This window comes from Sardina pilchardus, chromosome 1 (genome assembly GCF_963854185.1).
Source record: "Sardina pilchardus chromosome 1, fSarPil1.1, whole genome shotgun sequence".
In the NCBI taxonomy this organism is placed as follows: Eukaryota; Metazoa; Chordata; class Actinopteri; order Clupeiformes; family Clupeidae; genus Sardina; species Sardina pilchardus.
The window spans coordinates 7,135,037-7,162,788 of NC_084994.1; the positions used below are offsets into that span (position 1 = coordinate 7,135,037).

At 41.2% G+C, this 27,752-nt stretch overlaps 2 protein-coding genes across 2 annotated transcripts; both read left to right on the forward strand.

Moving 5' to 3' along the window:
• Nucleotides 1-1,825: 1,825 nt before the first annotated feature.
• Nucleotides 1,826-7,039, forward strand: LOC134076020 (zinc finger protein 883-like). Its single transcript, XM_062531035.1, has 4 exons — nucleotides 1,826-1,973; nucleotides 2,213-2,842; nucleotides 2,927-3,452; nucleotides 6,268-7,039. Exons 1-4 carry the CDS (start codon nucleotides 1,826-1,828, stop codon nucleotides 7,037-7,039), a joined length of 2,076 nt encoding a protein of 691 aa, XP_062387019.1.
• A 17,773-nt stretch (nucleotides 7,040-24,812) lies between these two features.
• LOC134076031 (zinc finger protein OZF-like) lies at nucleotides 24,813-26,356 on the forward strand. Its single transcript, XM_062531043.1, has 3 exons — nucleotides 24,813-24,936; nucleotides 25,178-26,110; nucleotides 26,178-26,356. The coding sequence occupies exons 1-3, from the start codon at nucleotides 24,813-24,815 to the stop codon at nucleotides 26,354-26,356; spliced, it is 1,236 nt and encodes a 411-aa protein (XP_062387027.1).
• Nucleotides 26,357-27,752: the final 1,396 nt, after the last annotated feature.

A 27,752-nucleotide genomic window follows, 5' to 3' on the forward strand; every position in this document is an offset into this window, starting at 1 on the left:
GCAGGGCCATAGCTTAACCTGCAGAAAAACCTGCAGAGGATGGTGGGTGGGGGTGGGGGTGGGGTGGATGAGTGAACTGAGAGGTCATGGAGGTTGGCTCCTGACTCCATAAGAGGGTTTCTTTGCAATATTACTGTCTTGTGTAAGACTGTGTCAATTTTATGCTGCTGTCTTGTATAAGACGGCATCTGAAATATTGTGTTCTTTTATATGAGAAGGTGTCTATGCTATTTTGCCATCTTGTATGAGAGGGTTTCAACTGAAGTTTCTGAGTGAGCCAACATTCAGAGTTGATGGATCATAGGAAATTCCCCCTCACCCCGACATATACCTGAATCAAGCTCAGTTGACCAGGACACTCATAGCCATTGACTGACTAGTGAATTAGCATGCTACATTCCCATGAGTGAATCCAATTGACTTCCTTTACGAGCCCAAAGCAGCACACAGAGCTTAAGACAATAATACCCGTCAGAGGACAACACAACCCACTCTCTCACATGTGAAATAACACAGGAAATGTCTCCTGCTCCTGAGCCATTGTTAGGGCTCCTATCACAACAGCAGCAGGAACCCTACTTACTGGTTTTGTGCTCATTTTTTTCTCCATTAAAAGTGGCTGTGAAGCAAAAACTGTAAGGCCCAGGAATGTGACAATAATACCCGTCAGAGGACAACACAAGCCACTCTCTCAACCCACTCTCTCTCTCTTGCTGTGAAGCAAAAACTGTAAGGCCCAGGAATGTTAAACTGCACAATATGGTACCAGAGAACCATCACTACTCAGACACTATAATCTGAGGTACTGCACCTATAGGTGGCACTATAATGTTCAATGTTACATGCTGGGTGTTTTAAGTGGCATAGCACAAGTTTATGGGGACAATCTCATATGTTTTGTTGACCAAACTGATGGTCCTCTTGTAGGCCATAGCTCACCATGCAGCAAGGTGGGAATGGGGGATGGAGTAAGTGAACTGAAAGGTAATGGATATCTGCACCAGACTCCATAAAGGATGTCTATAGTATTGTGATATGCTGTGTACTCCAGTCATAGCATTGGGTTCAGTCATGTAAGGAGGCCTGTTTTACTAGTGGGATCACACTGTCCTATTGTGGAAGAACTCTGCTTCACTTGTGTAAGGGGGTTTCTCCCCTTTAGCTTTTGCATGAAATGGAGGCAGCTCTGTTGCTTTGATATTATCATATTGTTGTAAGCAGCTTTGAATAAAATAGTCTGCCAAATTGATGAATATAATATGTTAAATAAGTATGTATGAATGTGTCAAATGATTTATCTGAATATTTGTGCACATTTTGATTCTTATGTCACTGTAAGCCCTCCCTACATACCCTATCACATCACCTTTCAGTTCAAACCTCCTCCCCACCCCCATTTACTCTGTTGTCCAATCACCCTTCAGTTCACACCTCCTTTGTGGAGATTATGCAGGTATGCAAAACACTCATGCACATGGAACTCCTTCCCAGAATCCTTTGCCAGTGTGTTGTTTTGTATTACAAAAGCCTCTGCTGCTGATTGGTCCGTGTTTGAAGACAGTTGTTTGATTGGTTGAACAGAATTGGGTCTGAGAAACATAAAGGACTTGGGTCAGATGAATGAACTCATTCTTTTCACAGAGGTACAAGGGTGCTCTGAATGTTGTTGGAGTGAATCGTTGACTGGATTTAGGTTACAAACAACTGCAGTCTGTGTGACATGTCTAGATCTAGTGAACCGCCACAAGACTCAATGCCAGTGAAGAAGAAGATAAAAGAAGAAGAATTTGATGATTTCCTACAAGAGTATTTGCTCAACACAGACATGAAGGAAAGTCCTGGACTGGACCATGGCTGTAAGACACAGGCATCATGTACATACAAAGAAGAGCCGTTCTCACCAGTGGAAATAAAAGAGGAAAACCATTCTGATTTTGGAGAATATGAAGACGATGAAGACTCATCACCTACAAGTAAGCTGTAGAAAAAAATCATATTAGGACAGTCTGCGATGGGAGTGGAATTATTCTGAGATGTGTAATCCTTAATTTCAGACTTGAAAGCTATTTGCTGTTTTGTATTAGTTGTGTCCTGCCCTTGAATACATATCTCTGTGTCAGTGTTGACCCTCACAGATGAGTGGAGAGATTGCATGCATTGTTGTAGGATAAATACTGTTGAGCCTATTTTTAATCATCCTCTTATTTTACAGATGCTGGAAAGATCACACAAGGGAAGAGTTTCAAGAGCAGGTCTGATCTCAACCCACATCAGAGAACACACACTGGAGAAAAGCCATATCATTGTTCAGATTGTGGAAAGACTTTTGCTCAGGCAGGTTATCTGAAGACACATCAAAGAACACATTCTGGAGTAAAGCCATATCAGTGTTCAGATTGTGGAAAGACTTTTACTCAGGCACATCATTTGAAGACACATCAAAGAACCCATTCTGGAGTAAAGCCATATCAGTGTTCTGATTGTGGAAAGACTTTTACTCGGGCTGATGATCTCAAGAAACATCAAATGATCCATACTGGAAAAAAGCCATATCATTGTTCAGATTGTGGAAAGACTTTTACTCAGGGACATAATTTGAAGACACATCAAAGAACACATTCTGGAGTAAAGCCATATCAGTGTTCAGATTGTGGAAAGACTTTTACTCGGGCAGATGATCTCAAGAAACATCAAATGATCCATACTTTTAAAAAGCCATATCATTGTTCAGATTGTGGAAAGACTTTTACTCAGGCACATCATTTGAAGACACATCAAAGAACACATTCTGGAGTAAAGCCATATCAGTGTTCAGATTGTGGAAAGACTTTTAGTCAGGCATGTAATCTCAAAACACATCAGATGATACATACTGGAAAAAAGACATACCATTGTTCAGATTGTGGAAATAGTTTTATTAAGGCAGGCGATCTGAAGACACACCAGAGGATCCATACTGGGGAGAAGCCATATCATTGTTCAGATTGTGGAAAGACTTTTTCTCGGGCAGGTACTCTGAAGATACATCAGATGACCCATACTGGAGAAAGGCCATATCATTGTTCAGTTTGTGGAAAGACTTTTAGTCAGGCACGTAATCTCAAAAGACATCAAATGATACATACTGGAAAAAAGACATATCATTGTTCAGATTGTGGAAAGAGTTTTATTCAGGCAGGCGATCTGAAGACACACCAGAGGGTCCATACTGGGGAGAAGCCATATTATTGTTCAGATTGTGGAAAGACTTTTTCTCAGGCACGTACTCTGAAGATACATCAGATGATCCATTCTGGAGAAAAGCCATATCAGTGTGCTACATGTGGAAAGGGTTTCAAAACCAGTACAGAACTTACTGTCCATCAGAGAACACATACTGGAGAAAAGCCATGTGTCTGTTCAGAGTGTGGAAAGACTTATAGATGTTCATCTAACCTGAAGTCACACCAGAAAACTCATGCTCTGTAATCCTCGTGTAGGAAGTCTTTTGTTATTTCATTTCATTAAATGGTGTGTAATTTCCTGGTACATCAGAGTACACCATTCAGAGGAGACCACATGTTCTCTGTTTGAAAAAAAAACCAAAAAAACATTTACTCTGTTTTAATCTCTCAAGAGACACCAGTGGCTCAGTCTCTGTCTCTGTGTTGTCTTTATCTACATGATCAAAATGTTTGATGGTCAATTCCTATGTACTTATCAATCTGTTCCTACACTGTAATGAGATTAGTGCTCACAATAAACATTTTTAAGATGATACTGTTTTTATTTCTGTTGTTTGGAGAACACTCACCCCCCAAATCTGAGGTACTGCACTTATAGGTGGCACTATAATATTCAAGTGTGAAGAGCCCTCACCACTCAGCTCCCCAAATCTGAGGTACTGCACCTATAGGTGGCACTATAATATTCAAGTGTGAAGAGCCCTCACCACTCAGCTCCCCAAATCTGAGGTACTGCACCTATAGGTGGCACTATATTATTCAAGTTTACATTCTTCTCTATTACTTTGCACCACGATTATTAGTTGCAGCAAGATAAAACCTTTAATGCACAAAAGAGCAGAAATGGGGCTTTCCAACGAGACTAGTGACTTCTCTGTACGATCAAGTATGAAAATTAAAAATATATAAAATATTTACAGTCTATACTGCTCACCCACACACCCACTACTCTCATTTGAATTACTCGTGAACCCTGTGATCACATAATGATGCCGCACATGTCAGATGAGAGAGGAGCCACAGAGCTATATATTGATACCAAATACATCGATCCTTCTGTGTTAGAAAAGCAGACAAAGTGACAGAAAAGCAATAAGGTCATATAATAGCTCAGCCTACCATTGCACACCCATTACTCTCGTTTAATTTTTTCTTGAACCCGTGATCTGAGAGGTAAGTCAGGCATGCCAGATAAAAGAGGAGACACAGAGCTATCAATTGATACCAAGTGCAATCCTCTAGGTTATACAACAGGCTCAGCCTACCACTGCACACCCAATTGTAGTAAAAAGCTGGTGATTGAAAAAAATGCTGATTTATTTCTATAAGGCACACACCACAAACTTCTGTGAATTGCTCAGCCCCAAAGTGTCCCTCCACCATGTTCTTATATTGCCGTTCTTATATTGCCAGATGTAAGACAGTCAGGCCCACCCAAACATGAAGGTCATGTAGAGCCGTCAGCTTGCTGTTGTGAGATGCAAGTCAAAATATAACAATTTCTATAGTATGCTTTTGGTATTTTTAATTATTTAGCTAAATCAAATGAATGCAAGTATCAACATATGAAATTGTGGCAGTAAAATAGCGTTTACATGAAATGGAGGCAGATTTGTTGCTTAGATGTTATCATATTGCTGTAAGCAGTTTTGAATAAATTAGTCTGCCAAATTGATAGATAGATAGATAGATAGATAGATACTTTATTTATCCCCAAGGAGAAATTCAAATTGATTAATGTAAATATATTAGATAATAACTTTGTCATAAAAACATTGCTTTTCTTAAAAAATAATCCTGCATTTGTTTTTTTCCTCATAATACAGTAAATCTCAAATTATTATCTGAATGTTTGCGTACATTCTGATTGTTTTATTTTTCACTTTAAGCCCTCCCTACATACCCTGTCACATCACCTTTCATTTCCCACCTCCTCCCCACCCCCATTTACTCTGTTGTCCAATTACCTTCCAGTTCACACCTTACTTCCCACCCCCATTTACTCTGTTGTCCAATTACGTTTCAGTTCACACCTCCTTTGTGGAGATTCTGCAGGTATGCAAAATACTGATGCACATGGAACTCCTTCCCATAATCATTTGCCAGTCTGTTGTTTTGAATTACAAAAGCCTCTTCTGCTGATTGGTCAATGTTTGAATACAGTTGCTTGATTGGTTGAACAGAAATGGGTTTGAGAAACATAAAGGGGTTGGGTCAGATAACTGAACTCATTCTTTTCACAGAGGTACAAGGGTGCTCTGATGTTTTTTTGACAGAAAGTTTTTTTGGATTTAGTTTACGAACAACTGCAGTCTGTCTGAGATGTCAAGACTTACTGAACCATCACAAGACGTAATGCCAGTGAAGAAGGAGATTAAAGAAGAAGAATTTGATGATTTCCTACAAGAGTATTTGCTCAACACAGACATGCAGGAAAGTCCTGGACTGGGCCATGGCTGTAAGACACAGGCATCATTTACCTACAAAGAAGAGCCATTCTCACCAGTGGAAATTAAAGAGGAAAACCATTCTGATTTTGGAGAATATGAAGAGGATAAAGACGCATCACCTACAAGTAAGCTGTAGAATCAAAAATCATATTAGGACAGTCTGTGGCGGGATTGGGATTATTCTGAGATGTGTAATCCTTAATTTCAGACTTGAACGCTATTTGCTGTTTTATTTGTGTCCTGCCCTTGAATACGTATCTCTGTGTCAGTGTTGACCCTCACAGATGAGTGGAGAGATTGCATGCATTGTTGTAGGATAAATACTGTTGAGCCTATTTTTAATCATCCTCTTATTTTACAGATGCTGGAAAGATCACAAAAGGGAAGAGTTTCAAGAGCAGGTCTGATCTCAACCCACATCAGAGAACACCTACTGGAGTAAAGCCATATCATTGTTCAGATTGTGGAAAGACTTTTGCTCAGACAGGTGATCTCAAGAAACATCAGATGATCCATACTGGAGTAAAGCCATATCAGTGTTCAGATTGTGGAAAGAGTTTTATTCGGGCACATCATTTGAAGACACATCTGATGATCCATACTGGAGAAAAGCCATATCAGTGTTCAGATTGTGGAAAGAGTTTTACTAAGGCAAGTAATCTCAAGATACATCAGATGATCCATACTGGAGAAAAGCCATATCATTGTTCAGATTGTGGAAAGACTTTTGCTCAGACAGGTGATCTCAAGAAACATCAGATGATCCATACTGGAGTAAAGCCATATCAGTGTTCAGATTGTGGAAAGACTTTTACTCGGGCAGATGATCTCAAGAAACATCAGATGATCCATACTGGAGTAAAGCCATATCAGTGTTCAGATTGTGGAAAGACTTTTACTCGGGCAAATCATCTGAAGACACATCAGATGATCCATACTGGGGAGAAGCCATATCAGTGTGCTACATGTGGAAAGGGTTTCAAAACCAGTGGAGAGCTTAATGTCCATCAGAGAATACATTCTAAAGTAAAGCCATATGAGTGCTCAGATTGTGGAAAGACTTTTTCTTATGTGAGTAATCTGAAGACACACCAGAGGATTCATACCGGACAAAAGCAATATCAGTGTTCAGATTGTGGAAAGACTTTTATTCAGGCAGGTAATCTCAAAACACATCAGATGAGCCATACTGGACAAAAGCCATATCAGTGTGCTACATGTGGAAAGGTTTTCAAAACCAGTACAGAACTTACTGTCCATCAGAGAACACATACTGGAGAAAAGCCATATATCTGTTCAGAGTGTGGAAAGACTTATACATGTTTATCTAACCTGAAGTCACACCAGAAAACCCATGCTCGGTAATCCTCGTGTAGGAAGCCTTTTGTTATTCAATGTCATTAAATGGTGTGTAATTTCCTGGTACATCAGAAGATCCATTCAGCGGAGAGACCATACATGTGTTCTCAGTTTGGAAAAAAACATTTACTCCGGAAAAGACAGAAGGGTTTAGGCCACTCAGGAATCTATAAATTAGTACTCAGGTGCTCTTCTGCTACGGGTGAGGTGAGAATCCAAAATCAAAAAAAGGGTTAGGGTTACGCGTAGGCCCATGTGCTTTTAAAACTACTAGCCATGTACCATTAAATGCTTTTTATATCTCAAAAAAAAAATCTCGGAGTGCCTCAGCTAACCCTTTTTTTGCTTTTGGAAACATTTACTACGGTTTCATCTCTCAAGAGACACTAGATGCTCAGTCTTTGTCTCTGTGTTGTCTTTATCTACGTGATCATATCAAAATGTTTGATGGTCAATTGCCATGTACTTATCAATCTGTTTCTGCACTGTATTGAGATTAGTGCTCACAATAAACACTTTTAAGATGATACTGTTTTTATTTCTGTTGTTTCCTTATTATACACCATCCCATTATCCAACTATGTTGTAACTGGGATGCCAACAGATTGTGTTAATGATTCCCATGTGTATGGGCACAGTTGACACATCTGATGGTCCTCAGGTGAGCTTAACCTGCAGAAAAACCTGCAGAGGATGGTGGGTGGGGGTGGGGTGGATGAGGTCATGAAGGTTGGCTCCTGACTCCATAAGGGGGTGTTCACACTAGGAGGTATTTTCTTGGGTGCGGGTGGATGTTTTGCATTATATTCCTATGATACAGAGAGGTTTTATAAAAAATGTCCTGGGCGCTTTTTAAACCACTGCCACCAGCGTTTCCCCTCCTGCCTTGGGTGGTTTTCAAGTTGAGAAAATGTCTACTCTCCAAGAAAAAACACCCCACGTCAAGTGTTCTTTCTACAGCTGAACAATTAACAAGTCATAGTGAAACTTTATTGAAAGTTATTTTTTCAGAAAAAAAAGATGCCGACCAAAACAAAGAAAAAAGGTGCCAGCTGAACAAGTAGTTGTTTTTGTGAGTGAACATGTAGAGCTATATGACATGACCAACAAGTTATACCACAACATTTACTATAAGGAGACCAGCTGAAGGTCGATTGGTGGGATTTTGAGGCATAATTATATTCATTTTCAGTTTTCATCTGCTCACCTGGCAAGCTAAGCTAACCAGTAGCAATGAACGCAAGGTAACTGTAACGTAGGCTTCCGGTACTTGTGCTCTAGAACGGCAGTTGTCATGGGAATTCAAATTAACGTTCGGTGCTGTTTTGGGGGAATAAAAAAACCCTGTCTGCTTTTTATCTTTAAAAAAAAAACACATAGGTCTAGAGTTTTCTGTAAATAAAAACCTCCTAGAGTAAACACCTACTATGAGGGTTTTCTTGCTATTGTACTGTCTTGTTTACAGTTTTTTCTGATTGCTTAAGCACATTTTTTGTAACTATTGGCTATTTTTGCAAAACTCTACATACAAATAATGTTGTGTTCTGTAATGCTTGCAGCTTTATTATTCCGCCACATTCAGGCACTGTAACAGAATGTATGCGTGTGCAGTCACATACTATGTTAGTTGAAGAAGAATGTATGAGTGAGATACTACACACGTTATGTTGCTGCTTGATGTTTTCATTAAAGCTATTTGCTAAAGTACTGTACATTTGCCGTTATTTTGAAGCTCCACTACACCACAAATAACAAAACCTTCTGCTTGATGTTTTCATTAAAGCTATTTGCTAAAGTACTGTACATTTGCCGTTATTTTGAAGCTCCACTACACCACAAATAACAAAACCTTTCACCAATTATCAAAACATTGTAGTTCTCTTGCAAAAGCAAACACAGCTTGATTAACTCTCCACACCTTTGTAAAAATGGTGTTTCTGAATCAAACAGTAAACTCATGCCATCTTTTACTAAGCACACAATGTGCCAACTACACACTGATGGTATGAATACAAGACACATCTGTCTTTGCTTTCTCTGTGCACAAGGTATGTCAGTTTGAGGTCATACTTTTGTCATAGTTCTGTAAACATATAGGGATCCAAACTTCAAGTATTGGTGTTTACACTCATCAAAACAAATACAAAGTCAAAACACAAAAAAAAAAAAAAAAAAATCTGTCTACATGATGACGTCTCTCTGGGTGCGGCCACAAAATTTCATCTACATCGCATGCAATGTCCCCCTGCCCAAGGCACCGGGCTCCTTGTCCTTGTCGTCCTCTCCCTCTCACTCCTTCACCCCCTTGTCCTCTTCCTCCTACTTCTTCACCTCCATGTCCTCCTCCTAGGCCTCCTCTAATCCTCACTCTTCCTGCTCCCTGCATTGTACTACACACGGATATCTTACCTGTGCCTTATTTTTACTGCTTAGGCTGATTGCAAAGTGAACTAATTATCTAAAACAGTTTTCATGATGTGTGCCGTACAGTTGGCAAAACAGTATACATAATAATAAATGTGTGTATAATTTTGCTAGGAGTGTGTTAGAAATTTGGTAATTCAGTGTAAGCAGTGAGTTGTGTTCAAAGTTCCGCAAAAAGAGTGTTGTGCAGTGAATTGTGCCAGTTTTGCAAAGTGTGTGTTACATAATTGCAAACTGAGTTCAAAGCAGTGCTTTTGCTTTTAGTTTGTCAAACTCAGTGAGTGGTTTTGCTATATGTGTTCATAGTTTTAGAAATTGTGCTACAAGAATCAGGATTAGTGCTTAAGCATTCAGTAAGAGGGTGTCTATGCTGTTTTACTATCTTGTATGTCCAGACAGGCCAGCCCACCTGGTGCATAACACAGTTCCTAAAAACAGGTCTATGCTTCTGGTATTTTTTATTGTTTAAATAGCAAAATCAAAATATAGCCGCAAGCGGCGATGGCGGGCCCGAGCACCAGCGGTGCGGAGACCTGTGAGATTTTGGAATCTAACAAAGCAACATGTGCGTGTTGGTGGGCATGTGCATGAGCAACACACATGCCCACCAAATTTGGTCAATTTTCCTGAATGTATGTGTCAGCCACAACAGACAATATGCTAGGTAGCGCTATAGAGTCCCTAAGCCACACCCTAGGCCAGAGCTCTATCTCTGACTATCGATAGCAGTAACACTAGACAGACACAGACAGAGGGGGTAGAGACAAATGGATCAATAGAATAGAATATACACTTTTTTGATCCCGTGAGGGAAATTTATTTCTCTGCATGTAACCCAATTTAACCAAATTAGTGAACACACACAGCACACAGTGAACACACAGTGAGGTGAATCACACACTGACCCAGAGCAGTGAGTTGCCTGCCCAACCAGCGGTGCTGGGGGAGCAGTGAGGGGTTAGGTGCCTTGCTCAAGGGCACTTTAGTGGTGGACTGGTTGGGGATTGAACCGGCAACCTTCCAGTTACAAGCCCCAAGCCCTAACCAGTAGGCCACGGCTGCCCAGAGGGAAGGAGGGACGGAGGAAAGAGGGAGGGTGTGTGTGTGTGTGTGTGTGTGTGTGTGTGTGTGTGTGTGTGTGTGTGTGTGTGTGTGTGTGTGTGTGTGTGTGTGTGTGTGTGTGTGTGTGTGTGTGTGTGTGTGTGTGTGTGTGTGTGTGTGTGCGTTTGTGTGTGTCTGTGTGTGTGTGTGTGTGTGTGTGTGTGTGTGTGTGTGTGTGTGTGTGTGTGTGTGTGCGTGCGTGCGTGAGAGAGAGAGAATGACGGGGGAGGGGTGAGAGAGTGTCTGTGAGTCTGTGTAGAGAAGTAGCAGGGGACGAGAGAGACATGCAGCTGAGAGAGAGAGCACCTACTCCTGCTCAGCTAAATGGATGGAGTATAAGACATATGCAAACACAAATAAACCTAAATACTCACTTACTGTGAACATGGCTAAAGTCAAAATTTCAAAATTGCAGCATAGGTTGATATGATTATAATTATTCGTCAACTCGCTTCAAAATATTTTAACTAAAACTGTGTCCACCACAATCATTAATGCACTTTTAAAAAACACAAACAACACCAAATTCAAAACTTTGCATATGACTGTCACTACAAACACACTAACTAATTCTCCATCAAATTTCATCCAAATTAGTCACTGTTTTCTACCTATAACACCAACTTTCTGTTTCTTTTACAAGACACCTAGATTCAAACCTTCGCCATTTCAATATACTTTTGTATACTTTTTAATATACTATACTCAGAGCAGTGAGCTGCCTGCCCAACCAGCGGCGCTCAGGGAGCAGTCAGGGTTTAGGTGCCTTGCTCAAGGGCACTTCAGCTGTGGACTGGTCAGGGATCGAACCGGCAATCCTCCAGCTACAAGCCCCAAGCCCTAATCAGTAGGCCACGGTTAGGTGTGTGTGTGTGTGTGTGTGTGTGTGTGTGTGTGTGTGTGTGTGTGTGTGTGTGTGTGTGTGTGTGTGTGTGTGTGTGTGTGTGTGTGTGTGTGTGTGTGTGTGTGTGTGTGTGTGTGTGTGTGTGTGTGTGTGTGTGTGTGTGTGTGTGTGTCTGTCTCTGTGTCTCCAGAAAGCCGCGCGTGTGTCAATGTGTGTGTGTGTGTTAGTTAGGGAGGACCCGAGAAGGGGGGTGACAGAGTGCGTGCGTGTGTCTGTTAGTTGCAACAGAGAGCGAGGCAGAGAAGGACAGAGAGGAGGGGCTGTGTGATTGGGCAAATATGAAATTAAAAATAACTCACTTTCTGTTAACATGGTTAAAGGGATATTCCGCCATTTTTGGAAATACGCTCATTTTCCACCTCCCCTCGAGCAAAACAATCGATATTTACCTTGTTCCCGTTCATCCAGCCATTCTGTGAGTCTGGCGATACAACTTTTAGCTCCAGCCTAGCATAGATCATTGAATCGGATTAGACCATTAGCTTCTCGCCTGCTAGCTTCATGTTTAAAAGTGACTAAGATTTCTGGTAATTTTCCCATTTAAAACGTGTCTCCTCTCAAGTTAGAAAGTGCAATAAGACCAACTGAAAATGAAACCTGGCGTTTTTCTAGGCTGATTTGACATGGAACTACACTCTCATCTGGCGTAATAATCAAGGCAACTTGCAACCTACTGGCACTACTACTGCTTGTTGTCTATGGGGACTATTTTCAGATGCTGCGTACGATATCACTGCGCCTTCAGTACGTTTGCAAGTTGTTCATCAACTCGCTTCAAAATATTTTAGCTAAAACTGTATCCACCACAATCATTAATGCGCTTTTAAAAATCACAAACAACACCAAATTCAAAACTTTGTATATGACTGTCACTACAAACACACTAACTAATACTCCATCAAATTTCATCCAAATTAGTCACTGTTTTCTGCCTATAACACCAACTTTTTGTTTCTTTTATAAGACACCTATATTCAAACCTTCGCCATTTCAATATACTTTTGAAATTCAAAAATCTGGTCGCAATTCCTCTCGGGCAACCCCTCAAGATCATTTTACTGCTGAAAGGACATGATTTCGATAAACCGTCTAGGAGAAGTGTTTCAAAATACGTGATGTGCAAAAATCATAATCATAATCATAACTCAAATTCCTCTAAGATTTACTATATCATTTAAATGTAAAAGTTGTTCAGATTAGTACAACACATATGCCCACCAAATTTGGTTCATTTTCGTGCATGTATGTGTCAAACACAACAGAAACCGCGCTAGGTGGCGCTATAGAGTCCCTGAGCCACACCCTAGGCCAAAGCTCTGTCTCTGAGTTTCGATTGCAATTCTACAAATGGCTGCCAAATTACAAGAGTTTTAGAGCATGCCAAGTTGGTGAAAAAAAAAAAACAGGTAAGACGGAAAAAGAATAATAATAATAATAATAATAAATATAGCCGCAAGCGGCGATGGCGGGCCCGAGCACCTGCGGTGCGGACCTGTGACATTTCGGAATCTAACTAAGCAACATGTGTGGGTTGGTGGGCATGTGCATGAGCAACACAGATGGCCATTAAATTTGGTTATTTTTTGTGAATGTATATTTCAATCATAACAGACAACACGCTACGTGGCGCTATAGAGTCCCTAAGCCATACCCTATGCCAGAGTTCTGTCTCTGACTAACGATAGCAATGACGCACAAGCCCACCAAATTTGGTTCATTTTCATGAATGTATGTGTCAACCTCAACAAACTATGCACTAGGTGGCGCTATACAATCCCTAAGCTACACCCTAGACCAGAGCTCTGTCTCTGACTAGCGATAGCAATAACACAGAAAGCCACAAAATTTGGTTCATTTTCATCAATGTATGTGTCAACCACAACAGACAATGTGCTAGGTGGCGCTATAGAGTCCCTAAGACACCCTTGGCCAGAGCGCTGTCTCTGAATAGCTATAGCAATAACACATATGCCAACCAAATTTGGTTCATTTTCGTGAATATGTGTCAACCACAACAGACAATGCACTAGGTGGCGCTATAGAGTCCCTAAGCCACACCCGAGGCCAGAGCTCTGTCTCTGAATAACTTGAGCTATAACACACATGCCCACCAAATTTGGTTAATTTTGGTGAATGTACGCGTCAACCACAACAGACAATGCATTAGGTGGCGCTCTAGAGTCCCTAAGCCACACTCTAGGCCAGAGCTCTGTCTCTGACTACCGATAGCAATAACACACAAGCCCACCAAATTTGGTTCATTTTCGTGAATGTATGTGTCAACCACAACAGACAATGCACTAGGTGGCGCTATAGAGTCCCTAAGCCACACCCGAGGCCAGAGCTCTGTCTCTGAATAGCTTTAGCAATAACACACATGCCCACCAAATTTGGTTAATTTTGGTGAATGTACACGTCAACCACAACAGACAATGCATCAGGTGGCGCTCTAGAGTGCCTACGCCACACTCTAGGCCAAAGCTCTGTCTCTGACTACCAATAGCAATAACACACAAGCCCACCAAATTTGGTTCATTTTCGTGAATGTTTATGTCAACCACAACAGACAACCCACTAGGTGGCGCTATAGAGTCCCTACACCACACCCTAGGCCAAAGCTCTGTCTCTGACTAGCCATAGCAATAACACACAAGCCCACCAAATTTGGTTCATTTCCGTGAATGTATGTGTCAACCACAACAGACAACGCACTAGGTGGCGCTATAGAGTCCCTACGCCACACCCTAGACCAAAGCTCTGTCTCTGACTAGCCATAGCAAAAACACACAAGTCCACCAAATTTGGTTCATTTTCGTGAATGTTTGTGTCAACCACAACAGATAACGTGTTGCTAGGTGGCGCTATAGAGTCCCAAAGCCACACCTTAGGCCAGAGCTCTGTCTCTGACTAGCGGAAGCAATTCCACATGTAGCTGCCAAATTACATCCAATTCATAACCTTTTTTCTGCCTATAACACCAACTTCCTGTTTCTTAATAAAACGCCATAATTCAAACCTTCGCCATTTCGATATACTTTTGAAATTCAAAAATCTGGTCGCAATTCCTCTCGGGCAACCCCTCAAGATCATTTTAGTGCTTATATGACATGATTTCGATAAACCGTGTAGGAGAAGTGTTTCAAAATACGTGACGTGCAAAAATCATAATCATAATCATAACTCAAATTCTTCTAAGATTTACTGTATTGTTTAAATGTAAAAGTTGTTCAGATTAATACAACACATATGCCCACCAAATTTGGTTCATTTTCGTGCATGTATGTGTCAAACACAACTGAAACCGCGCTAGGTGGCGCTATAGAGTCCCTGAGCCACACCCAAGGCCAAAGCTCTGTCTCTGAGTTTCGATTGCAATTCTACAAATGGCTGCCAAATTACAAGAGTTTTAGAGCATGCCAAATTGGTGAAAAAAAAAAAACAGGTAAGACGGAAGAAGAAGAAGAAGAAAAAGAATAATAATAATCTGAGCAAAAACAATAGGGCCTTGCACCTACGGTGCAGCCACTTTCAGTGGCCGCACCTCGGTGCTCGGGCCCTAATAATCTGAGCAGAAACAATAGGGCCTTGCACCTACGGTGCAGCCGCTGCTACAGCGGCCGCACCTCGGTGCTCGGGCCCTAATAATCTGAGCAGAAACAATAGGGCCTTGCACCTACGGTGCAGCCACTTTCAGTGGCCGCACCTCGGTGCTCGGGCCCTAATAATAATCTGAGCAGAAACAATAGGGCCTTGCACCTACGGTGCAGCCGCTGCTACAGCGGCCGCACCTCGGTGCTCGGGCCCTAATGAATGCAAGTATATGACATTGTGACAGTTCTTGGTAGCCTAGACTGTGCTGAAAAATACACAATATGTAGCATGTGTGAATGGCACTTACAATCAGTAGTCGAGTTGTTAAAAAATGGCAGGGGGGATGGTGGATTTTAAAATGCACATCTGGGTATTAGTCTTGCGGTCCTCCCCCAGAACATTTTTAATTTTTAAGATGCAATTTCCTGTATTCTAGTCTATTTATAGCGTGATCTGCTGGACATTGGCAAATCCTAAATTTCTTCCAATTCATGTACATTTTATGTGTCACTAACATTTTAGATCATGTCTACGTCGAGTTGCTAAAATTGATCCCAGTTCAGAGTAACATAACATTATCACATATACTAAATATCTATCAGATCTGAATTAGTGAACCAGACATCAATTTTAATGCATTCAACGATGACTTGTTATAATTACCAATCTAGTTAAATGGAACCAACAAAAAAAGTTGAGACTTTTTGCTTTCACTCTGGAATTCTACCACCATAGCCTAAGTAGGCTAGCCTAGAACAGAAACTTTAATTGCCACACAACAATGTTGGTGGGATACTTTGTAGCTCGGTCTCAGTCTTACGCTCTACCTTTAAAAATGCAAAACAAAAGCGTATTCTTTGTGCCTAGGCTACCTGCACAGCGGAATAATAATTCTAAAGATGAACAGAAGCTCAGACGTTTGTCTCTTCAGCCACCTCGTGACATTGTCTATTTGCAGAACCGCACACTACAAAACTATTCTTTCGTGTGAGTGAGGATGCATTCATACATCACTCTCAATAAGATGACCTAAAAGGTTGGACAACATTGCGTTAGCTCGCCATGAGCCGCTACGGTAGCCTATCCTTTCACCTAGCTCTCGCTAGCGGGCTAGGTACCTTCACTTTAGCAAACAAGGGAGACTGGGCGTTTCAGTTTTGAGTATAAATGTACTCTTTCTAATTCATCAACTTTTTGTCCTCTTAATAAAGCCGACGTCCCTTAGATCAAACTTTGCTTGTCGCTTGGCCATGATGCTGCTGAATGAAATCACCTGACGTGCGCATAGACAGTAAAAGAAGGTTGCATGCTTCATGCATGTCGCTGATTGCCGTGACAATAGGAGGAGCATGCCCCTCGTCCACAGCAGGGATGGAAATTAGCACCAGCCACCAGCCAAATGCTGGTAAAATGTGAGAGTGGCTGGTAGATTTCACCAGAAATCTGCTATTGGCTGATCGCATTTTAAAATAATAATTTCCACCCCTGGTCCACAGTATTTTAGCCTCGATGTGCGCAAAAGCTAAATGTTGAAAATGAAATAGTGGTGATATTTCCACATTCATTGAAAAATGACAGGGGATGGGGAGGGGGATGGCCGTTTCAGAGGGGGGATGATTTTGACCATATCAATTCCAAAGGGGGATGCCATTCCCCATCAACTCGACTACTGCTTACAATGACCAGGGTAAATGTTTGTAATTAAAAGTAAATGTTTGTAATAGCCAAAGGTGCTTAGGGTTAACTAGCATAACAATAGATTATGGGATCAGGCCCATATGTAAGGGCACTGTTGACCAAACTGATGGTCCTCTTGTAGGCCATAGCTCAACATGCAGCAAGGTGGGGATGGGGGATGGAGTAAGTGAACTGAAAGGTAATGGATATCTGCACCAGACTCCATAAAGGATGTTTATAGTATTGTGATATGCTGTGTACTCCAGTCATTGCATTGGGTTCAGTCATGTAAGGAGGCCTGTTTTATTATTGGGATCACACTGTCCTATTGTGGAAGAACTCTGCTTCACTTGTGTAAGGGGGGTTCTCAGTTGAATGGCTTATGACTCAGTAGAATAGCTTTTGCATGAAATGGAGGCAGCTCTGTTGCTTAGATGTCATCATATTGCTGTAAGCAGCTTTGGATACATTAGTCTGCCAAATTGATAGATAGATAGATAGATAAATAGATAGATGGACTGAAGGGAAAAGGAGAGTTGGACTTCTATGCATAGTATATCTGCAACTACACCCTCTTATACACTTACATGGCATGGCTTGCACTACCCTCATGTCTAACTCTTATATTATTACTATGTTAAGTTTATTTTAATTGTCCATAATTTATACTAGTACTGTTATTATTATTACTATGCTTACATTTTGTACTGCACACATTTATTGCTGGTCACTAGAATTTAATCTTGCACTGTTGCACTGTTGGACTTATTTGCACTACCAACTTGACACACACCTCAGACTGGATCACAGTACCAATCCTCAGTACATTCATGCATACCTAATCTATAGTATTTTACTGCTCCTTTAGTCATGTTGATTTGCTTTTTATTTTTCATGTTTACATTGTCTACATTGTACAGTATGTTGTGTGTGGTGTCTTAAGCTGCTGGGACCTTGAATTTCCCCTTGGGGATCAATAAAGTATCTATCTATCTATTTATCTATCTATCTATCTATCTATCTATCTATCTATCTATCTATCTATCTATCTATTGATCCCCAAGGAAATATTAAAATTGATTAATGTAAACATATTAAATAATAGCTGTGTCATCAAAACATTGCTTTTCTTAAAAAATAATCCTGCATTTGTTTTTTTCCTCATAATACAGTAAATCACAAATTATTATCTGAATGTTTGTGTACATTTTTATTGTTTTTTTTTTCACTGTAGACCTCCCTACATACCCTATCACATCACCTTTCATTTCCCAACTCCTTCCCACCCCATTTACTCTGTTGTCCAATCACCTTCCAGTTCACACGTTACTTCCCACCCCCATTTACTCTGTTGTTCAATCACCTTTCATTTCCCACCTCCTTCCCCCTAATTTACTCTGTTGTCCAATTACCTTCCAGTTCACACCTTACTTCCCACCCCCCTCTACTCTGTTGTCCAATTACCTTTCAGTTCACACCTCCTTTGTGGAGATTCTGCAGGTATGCAAAACACTCATGGAACTCCTTCCCAGAATCCTTTGCCAGTCTATTGTTTTGAATTACAAAAGCCTCTGCTGCTGATTGGTCCATGTCTGAATACAGTTGTTTGATTGGTTGGAAAGAAATGGGTTTGAGAAACATAAAGGAGTTGGGTCAGATGACTGAACTCATTCTTTTCACAGAGGTACTGTGAGGCTGTCTGAGATGTCAAGACTTACAGAACCATCACAAGACTTAATGCCAGTGAAGAAGGAGATAGCAGAAGAAGAATTTGATGATTTCCTGCAAGAGTATTTGCTCAACACAGACATGGAGGAAAGCCCCGGACTGGGACATGGCTGTAAGATGGATACATCACCAATCAAAGAGTCACCAATGGAAATGAAAGTGGAAGAAGAATCTGATCTCAGAGAATATGGTCACCACGGATCTTCTCCTACAAGTAAGTAGATGACTGGACTCTAAAAGGTCTCATAATACTGTCTCTAATTCTCTCAGGTATGAAATAACGGAATGTTATTTTCCTCCTCAAACATTTCAGGAGTTCTCAGGATACATGAGAGGATTCATACTGGAGAAAAGCCCAATCAGTGTTCAGATTGTGGAAAGACTTTTACTCGGGCAGAAAGTCTGAAGACACATCAGAGAACACATACGGGAGAAAAGCCATATCATTGTTCAGATTGTGAAAAGACTTTTACCCGGGCAGATCATTTGAAGACACATCAGAGAACACATACTGGAGTAAAGCCATATCATTGTTCACATTGTGGAAAGACTTTTACTCAGGCAGGTAATCTCAAGACCCATCTGATGATCCATACTGAAGTTAAGCCATATCAGTGTTCAGATTGTGGAAAGAATTTTACTCAGGCAGCTCATCTCAAGACACATCAGATGATCCATACTGGAGAAAAGCCATATCAGTGTTCAGATTGCGGAAAGACTTTTATTTCAGGAACTGATCTGAAGAGGCACCAGACAATCCATACTGGGGAAAAGTTTCATCACTGTTCAGATTGTGGAAAGACTTTTGCTCATGCAGCTTATCTTAAAACACATCTGATGATCCATACTGGAGAAAAGCCATATCAGTGTGCTACATGTGGGAAGGGTTTCATAACCAAGAGAGGGCTTACTCTCCATCAGATGATCCATACTGGAGAAAAGCCATATCAGTGTTCAGATTGTGGAAAGACTTTTGCTCACTCAGTTCATCTTAAGAGACATCTGATGATCCATACTGGGGAAAAGCCATATCATTGTTCTACATGTTTGAAACGTTTCAGAACCAGCAAAGATCGCACTGTCCATCAGAGAACACATACGGGAGAAAAGCCATATCATTGTTCAGATTGTGGAAAGACTTTTACCCGGGCAGATCATTTGAAGACACATCAGAGAACACATACTGGAGTGAAGCCATATCATTGTTCACATTGTGGAAAGACTTTTACTCAGGCAGGTCACCTCAAAACACATCTGATGATCCATACTGGAGTTAAACCATAGCAGCGTTCAGAGTGTTGAAAGACTTTTATTTGTGAATCTCAAGTGAAGAGACAGCAGAATGTACATACTGTGTATAAGTCTCATTACTGTTCAGATTGGGATGAGACTTTTGCTGAAGTGAGTAATCTCAAGGCACATCAGAAGATCCATGCTTGGTAGTCTTTGGGTAGAATGTCTTTATTTACTAAATGTCATGAAATGGTGTGTATTTTCTTGGTACATCAGAGGATCCATTCAGTGAAGAGACCATATCTATGTTCTCACTTTGAAATGATATTTACAATAGGTGTCACACCAGTGGTTCAGTCTCATGCTGTCTCTGTAGTGTCATGTCAATACTAAGATGTTGGATGGTCAATTGCTATGTAGTTTTGAGTCTGTTCCTGCACTGTAGTGGGATCAGTAGTGACAATAAAACACTTTTAAAATGATACTGTTTTTATTTCTGTTATGATGTTATTGTACATTTTCATTAACCAAACCACACAAATGTGAGATGATGCTCCATTAGTCTGAACAATTAAATCCACATTTAGCCAATCAGCTGCAGGAATGTTGTAACTGGAATGGCAACAGATTGTGGTAACGATTCCCATGTGTATGGGCACAGTTGACACATCTGATGGTCCTCAGGTTAGCAGGGCCATAGCTTAACCTGCAGAAAAACCTGCAGAGGATGGTGGGTGGGGGTGGGGGTGGGGTGGATGAGTGAACTGAGAGGTCATGGAGGTTGGCTCCTGACTCCATAAGAGGGTTTCCTTGCAATATTACTGTCTTGTGTAAGAATGTGTCAATTTTATGCTGCTGTCTTGTATAAGACGGCGTCTGAGATATTTTGTTATTTTATATGAGAATGTGTCGGCTATTTTGCCATCTTGTATAAGAGGGTTTCAACTGAAGTTTCTGAGTGAGCCAACATTCAGAGTTGATGGATCATAGGAAATTCCCCCAGACCCGGACATATATCCTAATCAAGCTCAGTTGACCAGGGGCGTATTTCACAAAACCAGAGTAAGTAGATCCAAGATAAGTGACAACACACGCGGTTGACCAAGCCTGGTCAAAGTAAACATGCTAAATACGTTTCACTAATGCTGAGCGCAGATGAATTGAGGCGGCTAGGTCAAGCCAGGTGTAAGTTATTCGGTATGTGTGCGCGTTCTCGTTTCTCCCCCAAATATCTCACGGTTGGAATAAAAAAGACGCGGAAAATAGCGTCTTGCACACAAAGTGAACAACCGCTTTTGATATAGACTAGCAACGAGGTAAAGTTGTACTTTTTTGGATGGTAATCATGATTATTTCTGTTACATAGCGGGAGTAGGTGTGGCAGACCAAGTGAATGCAAATGTACGTATGCACCCACGTGTGAGATTTTCCTTGTCTCGGCACGCAACGTCGTTAAGAAAGCGCTTTGCCACCGCAAAGATGCACACAGTATGACTATATATCTTAATTTGTCTTAAAAGCCGAATTAGTTGAAAACACCTTTGAAAAATGTCCCCTCAACTTCCAATCAACTAGGCCCTACTACAGTAGGGTATTCATCAAACGTCCGTCAAAAAAGAAGCAAACAACGAGTATTAATTATAAGGCCACCATAATTTAAACGACATCCATATGGTATTAGGCAGACATTCTGCTGTGTTTTGCGAGTAAATGCAAGTAGCAAATAATATATTTAATGGAATACAGCTCTTTGAAAAAATCGCATGGAGGTCTGATTTGAATGACAGCTAGCAGAACCAATCAGATAATGTAATTACCATTAGAATTGACTTAGCTTGGCTGTTTTTATTATTATATTAAAGGTAGGGTATGGAATGAGCTTTTTTGGTCATTTTTGCAAAATCACTTGAAATCCTATTCCTAACCCACTTACAGCCACTGAGTTGGAAGTACTGAAATGGAAATTAAACATGTCAATCATCTGCAGAACGGGCAGGGCTCGAAAAACTCCAGCCAATAGAATTCTAAACCCCATACCATCATTTCACAGCTCATTTGTCAATCTAACGGTCTTCCTCTTCCTCCTTCCCCTCCCCCCCGCACGCGCGACCCGTTCGTGCACATAGCACGAAAGCTGTTGACCGCGAGTCAGTGCTGAAAGTGAAACGAAACTAACTAGGCCTGCTACACGTCCCACAATGTTCCCCTCAAATTGTATGTGTCACTTCATTTCTATACATAGTAAGGCAGCGGATACCTACGGAAACTCAATCACCCACGCAATAAATAAGCTATGTAGCAAAAATTACATTTTACCGTGACTCGAAGAGTGTTGTAAACATGAAATCGAAACTTAACCGCTTGGAGCTACAGTGGAATAGGCGAACCAGCGGGCCAGCACTAAACTTGGATATTTCAGAAGATAAACGCCCTGGTAAGAACCAAACCAGATTCTGTTCAAATATACACACCTATGGCTACTGAAAGATGTAAGGTAGCCTATATCAAATGTTATTTTGGTGTATTAAAATGCATCGTTGTTTTAGAATTTCCGAACGAAAGGGCTGGTAGACTAAGGTGCTTTTACCATAATGGCTATAAAATCATCTACCTTGTCTGATTTGTGGAACTATTACCTACAACCCTTTGGAGGTGAATAAAGAATGTAATTGGGGAAGTTGATGTGGGCGATTGTATGGACACTAGAGCTCATAGTGCTGTAGACGCCAGGCTGGCATTTCATTTAGCCTGGCTCGCTCTCGCGCATAATTTTCGTTGGTGCATGGAGGGCGGGACTTGAGGTGGTATGTATTCAAAATCTGCCGGCCGTTTTGCGAATTCCGTACCCAACCTTTAATAAGTTATTATATAACTTATAACTTATCTCCAGTTATATATAACTGGAGAGCGTGACTAAGTCCCGCCCTCCATACAAATGAATGGCCGATGCTAGGCTAGTAAATCCGGCCAATTTTCGTCAACGCCATATTGAACACTGGAGCTCCGATCCAGCGCCAGTCGGCTCTGACCATGCGCAAAGATCGATAGCTGGAAATGACGCATGGACCTACATTGATCTTTATTGGACATTCTGTAAAAAGAGAGTCATCCTCCAGTTCAGAGGGTGGCGATAATGCACATACCTTGCTTGCCGCGTAACAACAAGCAGAAAAAGTTGCTCGGGAACGCACACCTGAGTCCAGTGGATTGTCGCACGGAGTAATGATTGGCTGTAGGTACCCGTCCACCAACATGTACGCGCATGAGAGCTCGTGCCCAACACGGATTTCCGTGCACGGAGCTGGTTCTAAATGCTCCATGAGGCGCCATAATTGAAAATGGCGCTTGCTAACTTGCCGAAGCTAATCAACACAGCCTTGACCCCCTGGTTAGCCTGGTCGGGAGCAGGCTAGCTTCCAAGTATAAATTCCCATGGTAACTTATATGTGATCTCTTCTGTGAAACCAAGTCAAGGCTATGTTCATCCAGGATAACCCAGTAAGCCTGTCTAAATCCCCTATCTTGGTTTTGTGAAATACCCCTTAGGACACTCATAGCCATTGACTGACTAGTGACTTACCATGCTACATTCCCATGTGTGAATCCAATTGACTTCCTTTACGAGCCCAAAGCAGCACACAGAGCCTAAGACAATAATACCCGTCAGAGGACAACACAACCCACTCTCTCACATGTGAAATAACACAGGAAATGTCTCCTGCTCCTGAGCCATTGTTAGGGCTCCTATCAGAACAGCAGCAGGAACTCTACAGTACTTACTGGTTTTGTGCTCATTTTAATCTCCATTAAAAGTGTCTGTGAAGCAAAAACTGTAAGGCCCAGGAATGTGACAATAATACCCGTCACAGGACAACACAAGCCACTCTCTCAACCCACTCTCTCTCTCTTGCTGTGAAGCAAAAACGGCAAGGCCCAGGAATGTGAAACTGCACAATATGGTACCAGAGAACCATCACTACTCAGACACCATAATCGGAGGTACTGCACCAATAGGTGGCACTATAATGTTCAATTTTACATGCTGGGTGTTTTAAGTAGCATAGCACGAGTTTATGGGGACAGTCCCTTATGTTTTGTTGACCAAGCTGACAGTCCTCTTGTAGGCCATAGCTCAACATAAAGCAAGGTGGGGATGGGGGACGGAGTAAGTGAACTGAAAGGTAATGGATATCTGCACCAGACTCCATAAAAGATGTCTATAGTATTGTGATATGCTGTGTACTCCAGTCATAGCATTGGGTTCAGTCATGTAAGGAGGCCTGTTTTACTAGTGGGATCACACTGTCCTATTGTGGAAGAACTCTGCTTCACTTGTGTAAGGGGGTTTCTCCCCTTTAGCTTTTGCATGAAATGGAGGCAGCTCTGTTGCTTTGATATTATCATATTGTTGTAAGCAGCTTTGAATAAAATAGTCTGCCAAATTGATGAATATAATATGTTAAATAAGTATGTATGAATATGTCAAATGATTTATCTGAATATTTGTGTACATTTTTATTCTTTTGTCACTGTAAGCCTTCCCTACATACCCTATCACATCACCTTTTAGTTCACACCTCCTCCCCACCCCCATTTACTCTGTTGTCCAATCACCTTTCATTTCCCACCTCCTCCCCCTCATTTACTCTGTTGTCCAATCACCTTTCAGTTCACACCCCCTTCCCACCCCCATTTATTATGTTGTCCAATCACGTTTCAGTTCACACCTCCTTTGTGGAGATTCTGCAGGTATGCAAAACACTCATGCACATGGAACTCCTTCCCAGAATCCTTTGCCAGTCTGTTGTTTTGAATTACAAAAGCCTCCTCTGATGATTGGTCAATGTTTGAATACAGTTGCTTGATTGGTTGGACAGAAATGGGTTTGAGAAACATAAAGGAGTTGGGTCAGATGACTGAACTCATTCTTTTCACAGAGTTACAAGAGTGAGCTGATGTTTGTTGGAGGGAAAGATTGACTGGATTTAGTTTACAAACAACTGCAGTCTGTCTGAGATGTCTAGACTTATTGAACCATCACAAGACTCAATGCCAGTGAAGAAGAAGATAAAAGAAGAAGAATTTGATGATTTCCTACAAGAGTATTTACTCAACACAGACATGGAGGAAAGTCCTGGACTGGGCCATGGCTGTAAGACACAGGCATTATTCTCACCAGTGGAAATTAAAGAGGAAAACCATTCTGATTTTGGAGAATATGAAGACGCTGACTCATCACCTACAAGTAAGCTGTAGAATAAAAAATCATATTTGGACAGTCTGTGGCGGGATTGGGATTATTCTGAGATGTGTAATCCTTCATTTCAGACTTGAACGCTATTTGCTGTTTTATATTAATTGTGTCCTGCCCTTGAATACATATCTCTGTGTCAGTGTTGACCCTCACAGATGAGTGGAGAGATTGCATGCATTGTTGTAGGATAAATAATGTTGAGCCTATTTTTAATCATCCTCTTATTTTACAGATGCTGGAAAGATCAGAAAAGGGAAGAGTTTCAAGAGCAGGTCTGATCTCAACCCACATCAGAGAACACCTACTGGAGTAAAGCCATATCATTGTTCAGATTGTGGAAAGAGTTTTACTCGGGCACATCATTTGAAGACACATCTGATGATCCATACTGGAGAAAAGCCATATCAGTGTTCAGATTGTGGAAAGAGTTTTACTAAGGCAAGTAATCTCAAGATACATCAGATGATCCATACTGGAGAAAAGCCATATCATTGTTCAGATTGTGGAAAGACTTTTGCTCAGACAGGTGATCTCAAGAAACATCAGATGATCCATACTGGAGTAAAGCCATATCAGTGTTCAGATTGTGGAAAGACTTTTACTCGGGCAAATAGTCTGAAGACACATCAGATGATCCATACTGGGGAGAAGCCATATCATTGTTCAGATTGTGGAAAGAGTTTTGCTCAGACAGGTAATCTCAAGATACATCAAAAAACACATTCTGGAGTGAAGCCATATCAGTGTTCAGATTGTGGAAAGAGTTTTAATCAGGCATGTTATCTGAAGACACACCAGAGGATCCATACTGGTGAGATGCCATATCATTGTTCAGATTGTGGAAAGACTTTTCCTCAGGCACGTACTCTGAAGATACATCAGATGATCCATACTGGAGAAAAGCCATATCAGTGTGCTACATGTGGAAAGGGTTTCAAAACCAGTGGAGAGCTTACTGTCCATCAGAGAACACATTCTAAAGTAAAGCCATATGAGTGCTCAGATTGTGGAAAGACTTTTTCTAATGTGAGTAATCTGAAGACACACCAGAGGATTCATACTGGACAAAAGCCATATCAGTGTTCAGATTGTGGAAAGACTTTTACTCAGGCAGGTCATCTCAAAACACATCAGATGATCCATACTGGACAAAAGCCATATCAGTGTGCAACGTAGGAAGGGTTTCATAACCAATAGAGAGCTTACTCTCCATCAGATGATCCATACTGCAGTAAAGCCATATCAGTGTTCAGATTGTGGAAAGACTTTTGCTCAGGCAGGTCATTTTAAGACACATCTGATGATCCATACTGGGGAAAAGCCATATCAGTGTGCTACATGTGGGAAGGGTTTCAAAACCAATAATGAGCTTAATGTTCATAAAAGAATACACTCTGTAGTTAAACCATAGCAGTGTTCCGAGTGTGGAAAGACTTTTATTTTTTAATCTAAAGTGAAGAGACAGCAGAATGTGGTTACTGAGTATACGTCTCATTACTGTTCAGATTGTGATGAGACTTTTACTGAAGTGAGTAATCTCAAGGCACATCAGAAGATCCATGCTTGGTAGTCCTTGGGTAGAATGTCTTTATTTATTAAATGCCATTAAATAGTGTTTAATTTCCTGGTACAGCAGAGGATCCTTTCAGCGAAGAGACCATATCTATGTTCTCATTTTGAAAATATATTTACAATATGTACAATTCTTATGTAGTTTTGAGGCTGTTCCTGCACTGTAGTGGGATCATTGGTGACAATAAAACACTTTTAAAATGATACTGTTTTTCTTTCTGTTGATATTTTATTGTGCTCCATTCCATTCTCTAAAACACACAAAGAGTTCATGCTCCATTAGTCTGAACAATTAAATGCACATTTAGCCAATCAGCTGCAGGAATGTTGTAACTGGGATGCCAACAGATTGTGGTAATTATTCCCATGTGTATGGGCACAGTTGACACATCGGTGGGGTATACTACGAATCTCGTTGAACATAACCAGGTTTTCTTTGGATAACCTGGATTGCTAAAAACGAAAGTCGCAATCAGAGTTGAGTGGTACTACGAAACTCACTCAAGGATGAATTTGTCCAACTAGGCTTTCAGCTCAGATCTGTGCGCGTTCTCGTGGTTGGGGTGACTTTGACCAATCGGGAAACGTGGAGACGCACAAGACAGCCTAGGTTAACCAACGATTACTTCCGCATTTATGAGCGGCAGAGAAATCTAGGGTGGTCCTTTTTAGTGTCTAACCCATAACATCAAAAAATCGATGGTCATCAAATATTGCATGGTATGCACGTCCATAGTAGTGACATATTTGCACGCGCAACCTAGTTAAAAGCGCCTTCGAGTTTCAAAATGTTTGCAGAGGCGGGGCTGAACTTGTTCTAAGTATGACAGATTAGCACACGTGAGATAACTTCGTTTTTCAAGATAATGGATTGGTTAGAATTGGCCAGAGGGCGGTAGTTTTTCACGATTAGAGCTATAACTTAGCACATAACCTGCTCCCGACCAGGTTTGGTTGCGAGCATAAGATACCATGGTGATACAGCGACGCTAAAACAAATCCACTTTCGTATGACAGCATACCCTGGCTTTGAGCGCAACATACCTCGCTAACCCACTAATCGAGATTCGTAGTATACCCCACTGATGGTCCTCAGGTGAGCTGGGCCATAGCTTAACCTGCAGAAAAACCTGCAGAGGATGGTGGGTGGGGCTGGGGTGGGGGTGGGGGTGGGGGTGGGGTGGATGAGTGAACTGAGAGGTCATGGAGGTTGGCTTTACTATCTTGTATAGGAA

What these genes read in the sequence shown, in the direction of transcription:
- LOC134076020 (XM_062531035.1), top strand. Translation starts at nt 1,826, where the DNA reads ATGAAGGAAAGTCCTGGACTGGACCATGGCTGTAAGACACAGGCATCA. An exon ending in TGAAGACTCATCACCTACAA is followed by an intron (nt 1,974 to 2,212) that starts GTAAGCTGTAGA and finishes CTTATTTTACAG; the next exon opens with ATGCTGGAAAGATCACACAA. An exon ending in AACCTGAAGTCACACCAGAA is followed by an intron (nt 3,453 to 6,267) that starts AACTCATGCTCT and finishes GACACATCTGAT; the next exon opens with GATCCATACTGGAGAAAAGC.
- LOC134076031 (XM_062531043.1), top strand. Translation starts at nt 24,813, where the DNA reads ATGGAGGAAAGTCCTGGACTGGGCCATGGCTGTAAGACACAGGCATTA. An exon ending in CGCTGACTCATCACCTACAA is followed by an intron (nt 24,937 to 25,177) that starts GTAAGCTGTAGA and finishes CTTATTTTACAG; the next exon opens with ATGCTGGAAAGATCAGAAAA. An exon ending in TGGACAAAAGCCATATCAGT is followed by an intron (nt 26,111 to 26,177) that starts GTGCAACGTAGG and finishes TCCATACTGCAG; the next exon opens with TAAAGCCATATCAGTGTTCA.